Source organism: Hetaerina americana, unplaced genomic scaffold (genome assembly GCF_022747635.1).
Source record: "Hetaerina americana unplaced genomic scaffold, ioHetAmer1.1.p SCAF_27, whole genome shotgun sequence".
In the NCBI taxonomy this organism is placed as follows: Eukaryota; Metazoa; Arthropoda; class Insecta; order Odonata; family Calopterygidae; genus Hetaerina; species Hetaerina americana.
In genome coordinates, this window is record NW_027286841.1 from 3,609,129 (window position 1) to 3,628,369 (window position 19,241).

At 41.7% G+C, this 19,241-nt stretch overlaps 2 protein-coding genes across 3 annotated transcripts in view; both read left to right on the top strand.

Annotated features, from left to right (window-relative positions):
- The window catches only part of LOC139689665 (capon-like protein), a 653,345-nt gene extending 650,695 nt beyond the window's left edge, over positions 1–2,650 (top strand). The window contains exon 13 of the mRNA XM_071586855.1: positions 338–2,650. Coding sequence (XP_071442956.1) covers positions 338–562 — 225 coding nt within the window. The 3' untranslated portion in view covers positions 563–2,650. The remainder of the gene's footprint in view (positions 1–337) is intronic.
- Positions 2,651–10,791: 8,141 nt separating this feature from the next.
- The window catches only part of LOC139689692 (uncharacterized), a 39,225-nt gene continuing 30,775 nt past the window's right edge, over positions 10,792–19,241 (top strand). Inside the window, exons 1-3 of one of the 2 annotated variants that reach the window (XM_071586892.1) lie at positions 10,792–11,258; positions 14,777–14,995; positions 17,126–17,449. In XM_071586892.1, coding sequence (XP_071442993.1) covers positions 10,969–11,258; positions 14,777–14,995; positions 17,126–17,449 — 833 coding nt within the window. In that variant the 5' untranslated portion in view covers positions 10,792–10,968. The remainder of the gene's footprint in view (positions 11,259–14,776; positions 14,996–17,125; positions 17,450–19,241) is intronic. The other variant, XM_071586893.1, reaches the window with a different exon arrangement.

Genomic DNA, 19,241 nt, shown 5'->3' on the forward strand with positions numbered 1-19,241 from the left:
TTAAGTTTCAATGCAATTAATATAACTTCACTGAGAAGGGGATCTCTGTATGAAAATGTTTTCACTCATTTAGACCTTATCTTTACATTTCCTTATGTCTTTAGGAGTTGAGTGAAATGTGATCAAAAGGATGTGCAGTCAGAAATAATATCATCTTTTCAAAATACTCAAGCACTAATTAACATGTGTATAGCCCCAAATGATGGAGAGTGAATATATGCATGGATGTATCTCACTTAATTGCATTGCATGCTGCTCTGCAAGTGGGATAGCAAGGCAGCAGAGCCGTTGGGTTCAACTCTCCGTGTCCGTTGACCTATGAATTGGCCTCTTGCAGCTCACATCTTCTGCTAAAGTCTACCGCTGGTTTGAACTGCACCCGCTGTCACGGCCCGAGAGTGGCTTCGTGGATGGTGAAGGTGCCACAACGGCCAGGGATGTTTACGATGATGCAACTGAGTCTCTCATCACGGAGAAGATTGGTGGGGGTAGCAGTGGTGGCGGCAAGAGGAAGCGACGGAAGCTGGGGCTGGGTCGCCTGGGAAGGGTCACGACCTTTTGACTACTAAGGACTGTGTTGAGGAGGCGCAGGAAGGGGAAGAAGGGCCGAGATGCAGGCTGATCCTTCCCTCTGACCCTCTCACCATGGAGATAACCCTTATGTGTTGCCATGGATTCCGTCATAAACCCTTGTCATGGCTCCCCTGGAAACCCTGGGCATTTAGCCTCTTAGCACTCTGGGACCGTCAGCAGTCATACCAATGCATCTCAAATGCGTTTCAAGGTGATCCGTGCAGCTTTAATTATTGTGGCTTCATGTTCAAACCATTGGGTGGTCATAGTGTTGCATAAAGGTCATGTGTTTAAGGTCAGACTCAGGTGGGCAAATTGCGGAAGCTCTCTTTTATGATTCCCTCATTCTTTTCTCGAATGCTTTGAATTTTTTGCATTCAGCTTCCTACTCTGAGGAAACCTCATTTCCTATGAATCGAATGTTATCTTTACTTCTTTTTAAGTTTTTATTGCCTTCTTTGAGGTCTTATTTAGTTTCCTCACCAAATAATTCCCTAATCTTGTGATTTCTTGAAATTCTAAATAATATTAAGCCATGTAATCTGTCCATAATTTTCCAGCCGTGGAAATTATCTCTTGCAATTCACACATTTTAGCTTCTCAGAAGTCTCTTTTTATTTTTTTCTGCATTAAAGATAGATCAACGAATTGATTTGTTACATTAAACATCGTGAAGGCTCCTCTAAAATCACCGTGCATTGTGGTTAGAGTCGTAGATCTTGGAATTGATCATCACTTTGACTGTAATGCTCAAAGGTCATGAAGGATGATTTCTTTGTACTCAAGGGCTGTCTCGTATTCTTAACCAAAATCAAAGTACATGTATGTGTATGAATCCTGGCCCAATATTCTTTTGTGATGAGTGCCATACTGGTATAATTCATTCACATTCCACAGTCTTGAGCCCAAAAAAACTGACCTAGTGTGCTTCACTCATATTCATTGTTAGAAGTTTACTTACTGTGAGCTGACGAGAGTGAGGGTTTTACAAATTGGAAAATGAACATTTATTTCATTTATGTGCTAGTTCTCTAAACAGCAGTATTTTAGAAATAGTGACTGATAGATCAAAGTCTTTATGACTTCATTCATTGTGTAGTAATGTGCTCATGGTTCAACATTTTACATTATTTCTTAACAATGAGCACATATTTCACAACATCTAAAAGTTCCTTCCCATGAAATGTATTAATAATAGTTTTTTTCAAAGAATTGTGTACTTTCCGTAATTACTGCATTCATTTTTACCATAATCATATTATTTTAGGTATTTTAGTGCATCAAGATTCATTCATTTAGCTAGATATTTGAAAATGGCTAAATATCCTCCCATTCAGTCCATAATTCCCTATGAATCTGTGCAAACTGATGAAGGATTTATAAAGATGGTGTGGCGATTTGATTGTCTTGTGGTTTTATGAAGAAGATATTTTATGCAATGGTAATTTACCATTTTTTTTACAGTATAATGATGTATTTGTAGAATTGTCATGTTTTATATAGTATTTTTAACAAGAACGTTTTAGCTTTGAGTATCAAATAAACTTAATATTTTATGATTTCATGCTGTTCGTTTGCACATGTGTAAACTATTAATTAAAACTGTAACTTGATTCTTTCCAGACAAATGCCTTCTTTAAATGGAAGATGTTTGTGTCTAAAGTTTAAGAAAAAATATGTGAATGTAAGCTTTGTTTTCTCCTCCCAAAGTTTCACCACTGTATTTCTTTTGGAAATATTTTTTGTTGGTGAAGTTTAAGTTGTTGTCAGGTTTATCATATAGGTTTAGATTTTAATGTATTGAAGTAGCTTGAGTTTTTTACGCGTACACTATCCAATGCCCCGTTGTAGAGGGCTATTTTTCTTGCATGACAATAACACATTGTAAAGACTTCGAGTCAATGGAGCATGATGAGAAAGTTACCAAGATTTGGTGATGTTTACAAGAGACTGTGTTACAAGTTTTTTCACATGTGAGTCAATAGAGAGTACATTCGTCTTTTTTATTGCAATGTAGTAGTGTGTATTATTAATGTTATGTAAACTATTGTAATGAAATTGAATTCTTAAAATGCAATTATTTCATTTATATGTTAAATTTATTGCTATTATGCATTTCCTTCTTCTTGTAGATGAGATGGAAATGTTTTTGTAGGATTTTCATGGAGTTGGTTTGTGTTTTCTCACATAATATCACAGGTTAAAAAGTATTAAGTAAGGGTAAGTACCTCTGCAATGTAGTTTACTTAACCATGGTCAGTTCTTATTGTCTATGTTTAATAATTGGTGCTGGAAAAGGAGGGAGTTAAATATTACTTTTGCCTTACTTCCCAGAGTAAACCTCCAGTTGTATTTCATTAACCAATGTAAAACTTAGCTTTTGTCATAGCTTAGTATAGGTAATCTAGCTTAGCATCTGTTGCAGTCTAAATTACTTTAACCTCTTAAATTGACATTCTCTCAATTTAAATGGGAATGCAAGAGTATGGTATTTTCTTGGTCAATGGATAAGTATTAGATTTATGAGTATTATGCACTATGGTTGTTGTTTTTTAAATTTTAGGAACAGGTTTGAGAAATGTATAAGGTCTGGGTAGGCTGTCTATCTCTTTAGTCTACGCCTACCTTCTGCAGAGCATTCATAGTTTTCCCTGTCAAATACCTTCTCCAAATCCATGAAGCATTCAAACACATCCTAGTCCTACTCTTTTTTCCTTCCCAATACTGACATGATTATTACAATGGATACATGCAAGTATGCATACCTATCTCCTTTCTAAGTACTCATTCGCTCTTCTCTGTATTGATATCTCATACGTTGATGATCTTAAGTGGTACCTATTTTGCGTGTGACATCAAACTTATAGTTTAATAGTCTTCTTATACTGCTACTCTTCTTCCTTTCTTGGAAAGGGTACCAATGCTGATCAAATGAGTCTGCCAACCTAATTCCTCCATCTTAATTCCTCATCTGTTAAAGAGCCCAGCTAGTCACTTTTCTTCATTTTTCATACATTTTAATTAACCCTGCATGATCAATTCACTTTCTGTAATGACTTTTCTATCTTACAGTCAATTATTTGTGGTCCTAAGCTATGCATATCTCCTTTTCTATATCCAAGTGGTATATTTTTTTAATTATGCAGTTCCTCTATGTATTCTTTCCATCATGTCAGAGCCTATTCCTCTTTGGTTATTACTATGTGTACCCATTGCATCTCTAATAATGTAAACAAAATGCCCTTTTTTACATCCTGGCAGTTCCTTTGCCTGCTTGGTACTGCACCCATTTCACTCTCTCTCTCTCCAACTCTGCCCGTTCTCCATATCCTTGCACTGCTCTTTGTACTTTCTTCTCCATAATTCTGTGTTCATATTCCTCCATTTCCTTCCTTCATCCATCTGCCTAATTATATCTCCTCTGATCGATGGTTTTCCGATCCTTTTTCTATTTGCTTATCCCATTGTTTCATTTGACTCTTTCTTAATTCTATGTTTGAGATATTCCCATCTTTCTTCTACTCGTCTATCACATTGCTCTCACTCACAATTTTGTCAACTGCCTTCTTGAATACTCATTTCATTTCATTCCAGATCTCTTTTTTATTCCATTTTCTTATGCTCCTTCCATCTCTCATCTTCTTAAATTTTATGTAACACTTCATGATCACTAATTTTTATCCAAATCTACATCTGCTCCTGAGAAACTGTGAGTTACTGATGCTGATCCTAAATCAATTCCTAACTAGAACTTATTCTAATTGATATCTCTATATATCTCGTGGTATTTTCCATGCAATCTTTTATCTACTGTGGTGTTTCAATCAGGTGATTTTATACATTAGTAGCTATTTCTCCTGCAAAAACACCATTTTCTCCCCATGATCATTTCTTTCTAGTAAACTGCACTCACCTACCTCTCTGCTATCTCTCCCTCCACTTATCACAGCATTCCAATTATCCATCAGTTTTATGTTTCCTTCCAGGTACATTGAGATTTATTTCATCTAAAAGATCATATATGCTGCTGTGTAATTCCTCCTCGTGACTGCTTGATGACATGTGCGCTAAGATTACGACCAGATTGGCCAGGTCTGCTCTTATTTCCCCTAATAATATTCTTTCATTCACCTGTTCCATGTTCACTATGCTTCTCCCTAGTTTCCAATTCATCTCTATAGCTACCCCAAATTGACTCTCTGCCCCTTCAGTATGTATACTCTGTTGTTATCAAAGCCATTAGTGTGTAATAATGACTGCAAAGGCCTTGCTTCTTCTGCTTCTGAGCACAACACTCTGTCCTGTGGGCTAAGCCCTGTAGTTGCTAGGACTCAGTTTTCATTCTATGAAAAGGCTTGGGATAAATAATTGAGGTTGTTTCCTGGTGCCTTCCTAAATGGTGTGTTTAACCAGACATCATATTAGGGGTCAAAGTGCCTTTGCAGTCACCTCCTTGAGGAACAGACTCTGTAAGATCTTTCTCCTGTCTTTTATCTGTTAACCTATTGTAATAGTTTTACTTGATGTTCATTTGGTTCATGCTTATCATTGAATCTGATTTTTTTGCCTGGATAAAAAGTTCAGGGTTTTCCTTTGCCCCATATTTGCTTGGAAAAGGTTTTTCTCCTTACTAACGGCATCTTGAATTTTATTTGGGTGATGATTCTAATAACTTTTATCACGACCCCTAAGGGTTTCCACTTCCCCAGCCACTATCAGCATTTTTCTACTTCTTATAATGTATCTAATGATCTGTTCTTTTCCAAATTCAGAACTTAAGTTCTCGGTAATATCCTGGTGACTAAAATTTGCTGGGATATGTATCTCTGATGGAAGAAGTGTCAATTCGCCTTCAATCTATCTGTAGGGTGGTCTTCCAGGTGCATGCTGGCCTATATTGGTTTCTCTCAAGTGCCTGATCACCTATTTCATTCTCTTTATGCATTTCATTAATTTTCCAGTGCGTTCATCCTCAAATAACCATGCGCTCTGCATCACACTGGGTCCAATATCTTCCTTTCTTGGTCAAAGAGACCTGCTCATGAGTGCAATCTTTCAAGTGTAGTCTTCCTGCCATAGAATGAAGTATGTGTCACAATATTATCTACTCCTAATTCTTTCTTTTGTTTCTGAAATGCCACTTATCTTCTAATTTTGATTGTAACAGCGGGAGTGTTTTCCATTGCACAAGTCTTGCCGGGTACCATTTGGGGCTGTTACTGATGTGGGTTGGACATATTGCAGAACAGTATCCAAGGTTGTGATTTCAGCCCTGAGACCCCTTTTGCCCTAGACAGGCATCCCTTGTCTGTCCAGACCATCCACTGCAGTAGCAGAGGCAGTGGCATTCTTACATGGGGCAGAGACCTCCCTGTAATTATGTGAGCCCTTGGGGGGAGTAGGAGGGAGAAATTTTGATTGTTCAGCATGAGGGTAGAGGGGGTGAAGATTCAGGAAAGTCTCACTTATTCCTTATTATTAATTGCATTATTTCAGCAATTGCTGATGAAGGAAGAATTATCAAGCATACGCTATCACTAAAGATGACGTGCAAAAACTCACCAATGAGTGGTTTCAGAGTTATTGATCCACCAATTAAAAAAGAGTTGTGAAGTGCTTGTAGCATTCCAATTTATGCATGCTAATACCACTAAGATAAGGAGATGAAGGTAATGTATTTGAATGGCGAGACATCATCCCTCCCAACGATGGGCTGTGGGCAACATCAATGATTCACCCATCCAGGTCAATCGCCGAAGAGAGCAGCTTGCTCAAGGAACTGGAGCGCCTCAAGACGACCTTCCGTCAGAATGGAAATGGAGAACCCCGCATCCCACTGGCCCTAAAAGAGGTCCTTCCACCCGAGGGAGAGCCGATCGCCAGAGCGTGCCTGCCCTTATATCTCCTCAGTTTCCGACGAAATTTCCAGAATATTGGACTGACACGACATTGGGACGATCCATTTACCGTCAGCAGTACTTAAAGATCAGCTCGTAAGAGACAAGGACCCACCCAATTGACCTTAAAGACGCCAGGTGTTTACCGAGTCCAGTGCAAATGCGGAGAGGCTTACGGCGGGCGGGGAAACATGACGTATCAGCGGGACGAAGCTGAAGGAACATTTGCAGTTGGGACAACCGGAAACATCAGCCCTTTCCGCCGATTACTGCATCAGTGAAGACCGTTCCATCCGGTTAGACGAAACTTAAATGCTCAGCCGTTCTGTAGGCTATTGGTGGAATCGCCTAGGGAAAGAATGCGTTGGAATTCAATTGTGGACGAGGAAATTCACTCTGGATTCTGGGCGGTAATGCCTGGAAATTCCGTTCTGAAAAGATTACGGCAATCACGGCAGAGATGCAAAATCGCGAAGGCACATGGAATGCTTCATTTCACCCCGACCAATCACGTAGCGTCTGACCCAGAGGAAAACTTATTATTAGGCGGCCTAAACTGAAATTCGCCGTTGTTTTCCTAAGTTTATGCTCTCCTTCTTGTATCGTAACATCCGGAAATACGAGGGATGTCCTGAAAGTAACCTCCAATATGCCGTCAAAATAAACTGCACTAGATGGATAAAATGTATTAATTTCATCTCAAAATCACCTATCTCGAATATATATATATATATACATATATATATATATATATATATATATATATATATATATATATATATATACACCATAAATATATATATATATATATATATATGTATATATATATCCTATTCCGAAAAAGGTAAAGGCTACATCATGTGAGGACTACAGGACAATAAGTTTGATATCCCACGCAGCTAAAGTTGTCCTCAGGATAATAAACAAAAGGATAGAGAGTAGGGAAAATGTTTACTTAGGGGATGATCATTTTGGGTTTAGGAAGGGGAGAGGTACGCCTGATGCCATTGCAGTAATAAGATTATTAATCGAGAGGGATATAGAATACAAGCAGGAGGTATTTGCCTGTTTCGTAGATTCCGAAAAAGCGTTGGATAAAGTGAATTGGGAAAAGCTAAGGAGTATATTGCAGAAAATAGGAATAGATTGGAGGGAAAGGAGGCTAATCCGCAACCTGTGCATGTCTCAGACTGCACAGGTGCGAGTGGGGGATGGGGAGTCCGGTTGGGCAGTGTTAGGAAGGGGTGTAAGGTAAGGTTGCCCATTATCACCGTTGCTGTTCAACCTGTATGTAGAGGAAATGATTAAAGAGGCATGGGAAGAATTGGAGGTAGGAATGAAAGTGGGCGTGGAATTCGTAAAATCAGTTAGGTTTGCTGATGACCAAGCTTTAGTTTGTCAGTCAGCCAAGGGGTTGCAGGCATTGTTGGGCGAATTGGAAATTCAGTGCGAAAGGTATGGGATGTGAATCAATATTAATAAAACAAAGGTTATGCGATTTTCTAGAAAGAAAAAGGCTAAGCTAAACATTAAAAAAGGAGGGAAAAAACTGGAGCAGGTAGAACAGTTTACTTATCTCGGTAGTGTTTTGGACCAACACAGTCAAAGTAGTAGGGACGTAAGGAGAAGAATTGCGCTAGGCTAAGAGGCTTTCACAAGGAGGAGGGAGTTGATGAAAGGGACGTTGAGTAAGTATATTAAGAAAAGACTCGTAACAACTTTGATATGGAGCGTAGCTATGTACGGTGCGGAAACGTGGTCATTGAAGCAGGAGGATAGACGTAGGCTGGAGGCTTTTTAAATGTGGGTGTGGAGAAGAATGGAGAAGGTGAAATGGACAGAGGAAAAAAGAAATGAGGAAGTGCTTGGTATGGTGGTTGAAGAGAGGGGTTTGTTGGGAGAAATCCTATTGAGGCAGGAGAAGTGGATGAAGGCGGTATTGATTAGTAGTGGGATGTTGAAGACTGTAATAGAGGGGAGAATGTTAGGCAAACAAGGAAAGGGAAGGAACAGAATAGGGATGTTGGACGGGAGGAGGAAAGTACTCGGAGATGAAGAGGGGTCTGATGTAGAGTAGGATACTGGATTTTGTATTTTGTTAGGAATCACAAAATATTTATTTAGTAGCTGTGTCCATCCAAAAACCTACCTTAACCGGTAGATCACCTAATAATAATATCTGTATATATATTATTATACAATTATATATATATATATATGTTATATATATATTTGATATATATATATGTTTATATATATATGTTTATATACTATATATAGCAAACTAGTTTTCCGAACTACAGGGTTCGTCCGGAAAATAAGTGTACTGACTCCTGGGCTGGGCGCGCCGCTCCAGGCGCGTCCAGCACCGCTCTGACGGGCTGCGATTGGAGGGGGGTATGTTGGCAAGCGATGCTGAAAAAGGCAGTCGACTCTGAGCTGTGGTGTAGTGAGGAGCTCTGTTAACGCGAACCTCCACGCTCGACCCACGTCACGGAACGCGATGCCGAAGTTTTTGGAGCAGCGTTATTCCATCAAATTTGCGGTAAAGCTTGGGAAATCGTCTACCGGAACTGTCGGTATGATTAACCAGGCTTACGGGGAGTCAGCCATGTCCAGAAACATGATCTTTCGGTGGCACAAGATGTTCGTGGAGGGCAGAGAAGAGGTCGACGACGAGTCTTCGAGAGGTTCCCGATGATGCCTTCGCGGGAGCGGTCCAGGAATGGGAACGCCGCTGGAACAAGTGTATCGACTCACAAGGGTCCTATTTTGAGGAATATTAGCTTAAGATATGTAAAAGTGTAATACATTTTTTTTCCTGAGCTCAGTACACTTATTTTCCGGACGAACCCTGTAGTTTTCAAATTACTTCAAGATGAAATTTGGCCGCCTGAGATCACAGCCAACCGAGGACGGCATATCTCGAAGTTCCTCGTCGAGACGAACACAAAGCACATAGTGGCCTAACTTTACTGTCGTGTTTCCATGCAACAAGAGCCGTAGAAAACTTTCAAAGGATTTAAGATATCTCAAAAGTCGGTTTTTACGAACTTTTTCTAACCTTTAGATCTGAATACCTTTAAAACTGAGACTGATACTCGCTACGTTCTTTGTAAAACCACTGTTTTTCTTTCCGACCCCAAAGAAGAACTTGTTCCCTAATATGGGGAACCCAGGTCGTCATTGTTATCTAGCATACGTTGTAGTTACCGGTATTCGTGTGTACCTGTCCCGAATGCGGAACCGCGAGCGGTGTTCGGCGCTCTGGCCCTGAAAATCCGAGTCGGACATCGAAACGTCGGCCGCAATGGAAATGCTCACACGGCGGAAGACCCGAGAGGGACTAATCTACGCAAACTACGCAACTTAATCTAATCTACGCAACCAAAACAAAACAGAAACATCTTATCTTTCAAGGTAATGCACTTTTTCAGAACAAACGTATATTAAATAATGAATAATAATAGAGACAGATCGTATCGTCAAAATTCAATATTTGGTTGCATCGATAAAGGTGCTCCTTGGATATTATTGATAACGCTAATAATAGCGTGATGGGGGGGGGGGACTCCACACACGTATCTTACGATTCATTACAATGGGAAAGGTTGGAAAAATAACTGCAAGTGGTGTCGCGTCATTTATTAGAGGACAGCCCCTTGTGAGAGAGGGGGCCCTTAAACTGCTACGGAGGACCGAAAAGTCAATTCCTCACAAGAGGTAAAACCTCGCGGGAGATCGGTGCGTTGGCTTGCATCGTGACTCTCTACCCGGATGGATTGGATTCGAATCCCGGTTTAAGGTGAATGTTTGAGTGTATTCCCGATGCCACGTGGAGAGCACTTCCAGAGCAGCAGTCCATCGATGGAGACATTTAAATATTTTTGACTCCTCTCGTCGTTGCGAGTTAGGCTGGTGTTCCAACACGTTGCCCACCCATTATTCTCCTGATTCCTTGGAAACCCTACATCGAGTAAATTTAACAACATCCATCCTCTGAGGTGCAAAATACCTAGGCCCTGTCGGTCGCCTCCCCCAATTGCCACTACTCCTTAAAAACCCCTTCGGTATTTCCTTGCGGATGGGAAGCAACGGACTCCCGAGTCTATGCGGTTGCCGGGCCGGCCACCTCCAGGAGAGGGCGAATGTGTACGGGGCGGATAATGGGATCGTGTGGAGTGAAGGTCCAATCTCGAGAGAATGGGTCGAGAGGGGTTTCGCAAGGTTGTCAGTGTCGGAGGGTGCGGGGGAGGGGGGAGCAGTGACTGGGTGCGCAATCAATTCGCTCACTGGAGGAGCGATAGCGGCGGACTTCACGGTTGTGTGTGTCGGCGTAGTGTCGATCCAACCTCAGAGCAGTGTGCAAGCCGAGATCCGGACGAGAGAGAGAGAGAGGTCTCGCGGCGACCGACAACCGTCCGTCGGTGGACCCAGGAAGCGATCCCGGGTTGGAGTCCGTCTGCTCCGTCCATCGCGCGCTTCCGGAAGAGAGGGCATGGAGGAGGAAAACAGATCCCCATCCCCCGGAGACGTGATGTTCGGTCACGTCCCGGACTGGCTCAACTCCGGGTTCTTCGAGAAGGCGCTGAGAGATGGCCTGGGGGATCCCGGTCTCCGGGTTAGCGGATGCGAGGTCAAGAGTGCGATCGGCAAGGGCGAGAACTACGTGAGCGTGGTGTATGCGGCCAAGGTGACCACGGCGGCCAAAGGGGAGGGCAGCGTCCAGCACCATTTGATCATCAAGTGTCTGCCCTCGAACAAGGCGCGCAAGATGATGTCCAACAAGTGCGTATGAGAGATGGGCGCGTGGCCTTGTGGGGCGAGCCCCAATCGCGTCTAGCGAGGGGGCTGTTCAATGTTCGTTACCTCCTCGATACGCAGCTAAAGAAGTTCTCAGGATCATCAACCTGAGGATGGAGAGGAGAGCGAGTGGTTGCTTAGTTAGTTGCTTAGGTGGTGACCAGTTCGGGTTCAAGGTCAAGGAGAGAGGCTTTGCATTAATGAGGTCACTGTTCCATTGATTGGAACATATAATAAAAGCAGGATGCATTTGTCTTTCTCGTCGATTTCGAAAAGGCGTTTGATAGAGGGAATTTGGTAGAATTAATGACTTTGAAGGAATATAGTGAGTTAAAAGTTAATGAGTATATTGCATAAAATATAAGAATAGATTGGAGAGATAAGGGGTTAATCCGCAACCTGTACATGCTTTAGACTGCTCAGGTGCGAGTGGGGAACGGGGAGTCCGGATGGGCAGTGTTAGGAAGAGGTGTAAGGCAGGGTTGCCCATTATCACCGTTGCTGTTCAATGTATGTATGTATGTATGTATATATATATATATATATATATATATATATATATATATTTATATTTATATATATTTATATATATATATATATCTTAGGAAGAGAACGCTCTTTAGTGATGACACAATTATATAAAAATTTTCTTAAAACAATTGTACCTAGAGACAGGGCACTCACATATCTAGTTGACGTTTCGACGGAACGGCCGTCATAATCAGAATGCCGTTCTCGGTGGAATAGCGGAGAGGACACGTGTGGGAGGATGGGGTCGGGTAGGGTAAGAGATGAACAGAAAATGGGTGGTCAAGGGGGTTAGAGGGGAAGTATTGGCGGCGATTTGATGGATTTAGAGCGCTGAGTTCATTCCGGGAGTTTTAAATGACTGGAGCAGCCAGATACACGCCATCTCGCGGGTTCTCACCTCTATACTTCTTGCGGATTAATGAAGGATTTCAATCACCCAAACGGGAAAGCAGTCATCAAAAGATTTGCTGGGGTAAATATTCTGGGTCGGGATAGGACCACTAAGGAAAATGGGATGCTTAAATGAGTAGCGGTAATTATTCATGTGGAGGGAGAGAGGGTGGTCACCCGTGTAGAAGGCAAAACCGAAGTTACAGGAGAGGCGGTTTATCATGTTTTTGAAGTGCAGGTGGAGAAAGTATATCTCTTGGGTTGGAAAATGGCAGTCAAAGAGATCTTAGAAGATGGCAGCATTTGCAGCGTGGGCGGTTGCAAGGCACGGAGAGGGGCGGAGAAGAGATAAGGGGGCTCGCTGGCGGTCTTGTGGACTAGAAGATGTCTCGTAAGTTTGACTGGCGATTAAACAAAACGGAGGAACCATGCGGGAATAATAGTCATGTGGACTGACTGTTATTAATTATTGGGAAGAGTTCACGGATTATATGTTTAATTTTGTGGGTTTTGAGGAAGAAAGTGTTGAATAGGTAAGAGAATTTTGGACAGTTTGTCCGAACCAAAATTCTACCATCGTACGGACATACAACTCATCTCGTAGTCTCCGCCCCTTAATTCACAAGTAGGGAAGGTGGTCACACTGCTGTAGTCAGCGGACGGCGTGAGGTGTCCCCTTCCCCAAAGAAAGTTTCCAGGAATGGAAGGAGGAGCTTGGAAGCAATAAAGAAAGGCAACCAACATTGCACCGAGCGCTAGATTCATCAAGTGACAGTCCCATGCGGTCATGTAGGACCAAACTTTAGTGCTCCTAGCCACCTTCATCAGAATGCTAGGAGTAAGTTAGATTTGTAAAACGTTGTTATGATAAACTTAATGGCGTTTCCAAAATATTAGAGCAGCTAGACTGGGAATCACTCACGGAGCGAAGATTCAATTACCGAATAAATCTCTTGCATGAATTGGAAGGAAGTCTATTTAGCAGTGATGTTTAAAATGTATTGTTACCCCCATCGTACTACGGTAGGGGAGATCATGTAAATAAAATTAGAGAGATTTGGTGCAGAACAGATAGATGCTAGATTTCATTTTTCCTAAGGACGATAAGGGGGCAAAATAACATTGTCCGACCGCGGTAGGGGAAAAAATAATCGGGCCAATGACGGCCTGGTGGGCATTCACTCCCTGCCACACACCTTAGAGCTGGCTTGTAGGGAATTGACAATGCCAAAAAATACCGGTAGGAGTAGTAGCTTATTAATTAGTTAGTTCACGTTTTCACCACTTTCCATCATCCATTTTCTCCGGCAGCCAATGAGCATGTCTCGTCTAAAGCATCATATCTTCCTTCATTTTGTCACTATCATTAAAGCACTCTGTCGTAATGTCGTCCTTATTTCAGTGTCTTAGTCGCTCCTCTCGTTAACAGCGATTCCCATTCTTAAATATTTTCCCCGAAATATTATCAAGTCCACATCTGGTCGAGTAATATTTTCACCAAATATTCTTCTACAATTCTCCAAATATTTATTTTCACTCCTCTTACAGTTTTAATAATAGCATTATACGAGGTCTGTCCGATAAATATGCGAACTGAGGCCATAAAAACTTTATTTTGCTAAATTTAGTCAACAACGATTTTTCCCCTTCGAAGTTCTCTCCATTCGTTGCCATGCACTTATTCCATTTTGTTTTCCACTGTTTAAAACACCTTTGGAAGTCCAGGGCAGTTGGGCATTTTTAGTTTTTATCTGGTCGTTTCTTGCTTTATTGTGTCCACATCTTCCCAGTTATGTCCCCTCATCATGTTTTTGCATTTTGGTAATAGGAAAAATTCGCAGGGGAGCATACACATTGCGAATAAAGAGGATGATTAAGGATGGTGATTGAATTTTTTGCCAGAAACTGGCGCCCGATCAATGCTGAATGTGCATTGTCATGGTGAAGGGTGCGCCCATCGTCTTGAGTCCAATTTGGTCTTACACGACGCTCGCGATCTCTTGAACGTATGAGAACTGTAAGATAGAACTCAGCATTTACTGTTTGTCTTTCAGGAAGATATTCAGGATGAACAACACCTTCGACATCAAAGGAAACCAGGAGCACGACTTTGATTTTCGATCGCCTCTTTCTTGATTTTTTTGCTTTGGTTTAATCCACTTGAAAACGGAAGTTTTATTCCGAGCATTATTTCCGTAAACAGCTGTCAACATTTCAGTAATTTCTTGACAACTTTTACAGCACTTTAACAAAGACTTGATGTTGATTCGTTGCTCCGTGATTTCGTCAGTTTCCATTTTCGACAAATAGTAAAAACAAGGACAACAGAAACTAATAAAACTGACTCCCTGCGCACAGCTCGACGATCCGCCAAGCACAGATGGCTCATTGGGTCTCAGGCTACCAGCGCCGCTAGTGGGCGAGGCTATAGTCCGTGTCATGGCCTCGAGCCTATGCCCACCCTTCTCTCTTCTATTAGTTCCGTGTGACGACACGTGACGAATGACACACGTAAGGTTCCTTCGTTGAGTGCTCGACTAATTATGCCCTTTGACCTCGCCCCTTTTTTTCCGGCACCCAAGGGCCGAGTTCTTCCGTAAGGAGGTGGACATGTACGAGTTGGTGTTTCCCCAGTACCATCGCCTTGCGGGAGGTGGCGCCCTGCCGTGGCCCAGGCTCTTCCGGTCCCTCTTCGATGGCGAGAGGGACTTCCTCGTCCTCGAGGACCTCCGCGTCGCTGGCTACACCATGCATGACAGGCTGGCAGGGCTGGACGCCGAGCACCTCACCGTCGCCCTCAGGCAAGTGAGGGACCACAGCGCAGCAGGGTGGGGCCCACGATTACCACGAAGGAGGCCCACCGCGACTCGAACCGGGATCTCCCTGGCGCACGCCTATTTTCCATTCGATAATTCCGACTATAGCCGTGTTAATGCTCTGAGAATCGAGAAAAGTAGTAACTTCCTCGAATATAACGGGCGAAAATTCACACCTTCACTTCACATGCAAAACCAACTAAAGTTCGATCCAGACTAGTCGCGGTAATGGAAAAGTTTTTCCATTGGCTGGTTCACTAATGGTATAGGAGTTAGATTATAAGAGTTAAACCTACCGTATATATATATATATATATATATATACATATATATATATATATATACATATTTATATATATATATATATACATATTTATATATATATATATATATATTTATATATATAGAGCGTTCCATTTCGAATATATTTATATATATATATAACACTTTTTGAAAGTCTCACGGACGTGAATAATAATGTATAACACTTAGCACTAGTGGACACAGACAAAAACACAGAAACACAAAAAAAAGAGATTCACTAGTGAGTCTCTTTTTTGTGTGTTTCTGTGTTTTTGTCTGTGTCCACTAGTGCTAAGTGTTATACATTATTATTCACGTCCGTGAGACTTTCAAAAAGTGTTATATATATATAAATATATTCGAAATGGAACGCTCTATATATATAAATATATATATATATATATATATATATATATATATATATATATATATATATATATATATATATATATATATATATATATGATTCTGAAGACGACAGCCGTGCTGTCGAAACGTAAAATAACAAATTGTGAGTGTCCTTTCTTTGTGTCTCTATATTCTAAAAATCTACATCTGTGTTTTTATATATTTGTGTGTCGCCGATGAGCGTTCCATTTCGAAGATATTTTATATATATATATATATATATATATAGATGTATGAGGGTAGACTAAAAACTAATTCACACATGCTTGTAGACCACAAAACAAATGGCCTTCAGAAGCACTCCTGGTGGTATGTGGAAGTAACATTCCCCCTCAACACGCATGCGTAGGTTTGAGGTCGTCACTTTCATCCAGCGTATTTTCAGAAGCGGAGACATGGAGACGTATTTTAGTGATAAAAGTCAACGCGAGTTAAACAGCGTGCTGTTATCGAATTTTTAACTGCTGAAAAAATGTCTCCTACTGAAATTCATCGTCGTTCCAAGGCTGTTTATGGTGGGGATGCTGTTTATAGGTCTACTGTAAATCGATGGGTAGTAAACCTTCGTGGTTGCGAGCCTGGAAAAGCCAATTTTGTTGATGAAATACGCAGCGGACGTCCGATCACTGCCACAGGCGACAAACATCGCAAACTCGTCAAAGATTTGATTCAAAATGACCGGCGAATCACTCAAAAGCATATCGCAAACCATATTGCTGGAGAGGCTCTGTGAAACCTGAAATTTGAACCGATTCCACACCCTCCTTATTTCCCCGATCTTGCGCCTTACGATTTTTATTTTTCTCCTTAGCTCAAGAGACACCTCAAGGGTAATCGTTACACCTCGGACGATGAGGTGAAGGCAAAAATTCGATAACAGCTCGCTGTTTAACTCGCGTTGACTTTTATCACTAAAACACGTCTCCATACTTCCGCTTCTCAAAATGCACTGGATGATGACCTCAAAACCGCATGTTGTGAGGGAATGTTACTTCCAAATGCCCCCAGGAGTGCTTCTGAAGGTCATTTTTTTGTGGTCTACGAGCATGTGTACATTAGTTTTCAGCCTACCCTCGCATTTGCGAATGCTTCATTGAATTTAATACCTATCACTAATGCAAAAGATGGAGATTCAGATGGAAAATGATAAATGATGGTAATGATGACATTTATCAGCGATTCTTCAGGCAGAGTATTCTGCCCATGGTCTCCGCATCATTTCCGAGTATTTTATCATTAGTCGATGGACATGTATGGGACTCCTGACTTCAGGTTTAAGGGAACATTTACCGAGCTTATTTATCATAGTTTTTGCAAAACTTACTTACGATAGGGACTTTCATAAAGCTGGAAATAGAAAGTATTGCACCGTAAGGACACGGGAATCCCCGTCTCTCCCCGCAGGGCCCTGGCCAGATTCCACGCCTTTTCCTACGCGCTGAAGCTGAAGGAGCCCGAGGTGTTCCGGGCCAAAGTGTACGACCTCTTCCCGGAGACCATGTTCTCCGTGAACTCGAAGGGCATGATTGAGGTGTTCGTCCGCAACGCCTTCCAGGACACGGCGGCCGTCATACGGGAGTGGGCGGACGACAAGTACGACGTGATAACCGACTGGATGGACAGCTCCAGGGACGGCATCACCGGAGTCATCATCCGGCTCCTGAGCCCAGACGACCCGGGGGCGGTGCTCAACCACGGCGACTTCTGGACCAACAACATGCTCTTCAGGTGGGAGTCGATGGCACCCCTCGGGGCACGCCAGGAGACTCGGGGTCACGAGCCCGAAGGGGTGACGTAACCTATTACATTATAGTCATTGGGAAAGTTCGTCGCCTCGTATGTTTACTATAACATGTGGTCACCAATTACGCGGGAGAACAAAGGTTTCCTCATATCGGCCCGGGGATGCAGTCATCTTATCTCAGTCATTCTCGACTGTTTGCTCTGAAACTAAGGGCTACTATTGACATTTCTTTGCCTCAGAGGGCGGTGAAAAATATTGCTTTGTCATCCGGAATTTAACGATGATTTTCATCTAAAATATTCGATTTTCGCCTCTAATTGCGTTATCCTTATGGCATGACGTTGAATTTTCTTCGAATATATATTTCAATCTAGAGTATGACCCGAATGACGTTGTTCAAATCAATATTACCTGTTTTGGAGGTCAAGGCACTCCATATGTTTCTGCAGTACAAGTCATCTATATTTTTTTACGGACATAGAAAGGGCGTTTGAAATAACACAATAGCCTTCGCGTCACCGGCAAGAGGTCACCACGGTATTGATTTACAAGTATGCCCCAATTCAAATTTAAATTTAACTTAAAAATTATCATTGAATTATTTTTGATATTTTACAAGTCGAACAAAACTTTCTCATAAATACATCCAATTTGAAAATTTCAAATTTTCCGCCAAGACTATGGACAGCACACTCGAGATAAAGGACACAACTCCTTCATGCAATCACTAGATATAAATGCTTAACATCTTGCTCTGCATGGTATTGGCCATAGATCAATTACATAGTCATAATAATTATAAAAATAGGGTAATTATAACCGTAAATTGATTAATTGTGACGAATATCGTTTCCCTTATAATTACCCTTAGCATTATAGACCTCACTTCCAACTTGGAGCGGACACGTCACGTCATAGCTATTACTGAAAAAGGTACTCATGAATTCACCTCATTTTTTTCCCGCTATAGCTGGGGTGGTTCTCAGGATCGCCAACAAGAGGATGGAGTGTAGGCCAAATGATTACATATAGGATATTACGTTTGGGTTTAGGAAGGGGAGAGGCACGTCCAGAGGCAGGTTCGGGCATACTCGGCGATGAGATAGATATGACATTAAGGGAGATTAAATCAAGTGAGGCCGTGAAGGTAGACAGCATTCCTGCACAACAACTAAAAGGTTTAGGAAACTGTGGGAGGAAGAGTCTATATGGACTGATTTGTCTGAGGAAGGAATCCGGCCGGAAGACTTTGTGAGATCTGTGTAAGTTCCTATTCCGAAAATGGTAAAGGCTACATGTGAGGACTACCAAACAATAAGTTTGATTTCCCATGCAGCTTAAGTTGTTCTCGGGATCATCAACAAAAAGATAGAGAGTAGGGCAAATGATTACTTAAGGGATGATCAGTTTGGGAGGTGAAGAAACACGCGCGATGACGTTTCAGTAATAAGATAACTAATCGAGAGGAATATAGAACACAAATAGGACGCATTTGTCTGTTTTGTAATTTCGGAGAGGCTTTTGATAGAGTGAATTGGGAAAAACTTTAGTTTAGAAAGGGAAGATACTCGCGTGATGGCATTGCAGTAATGAGATTATTAATCGAGAGGAATATAGAATACAAACGGGACGTATGTGCCTGTTTCGTAAAATTCGGAAAGGCTTTTGATAGAGTGAATTGGGAAAACTAATGAGTACATTGCAGAAACTATAGTAAGACATTGGATGGATAAGGGGTTAATCCGCAACCTGCACATGTCTCAGACTGCTCGGCCT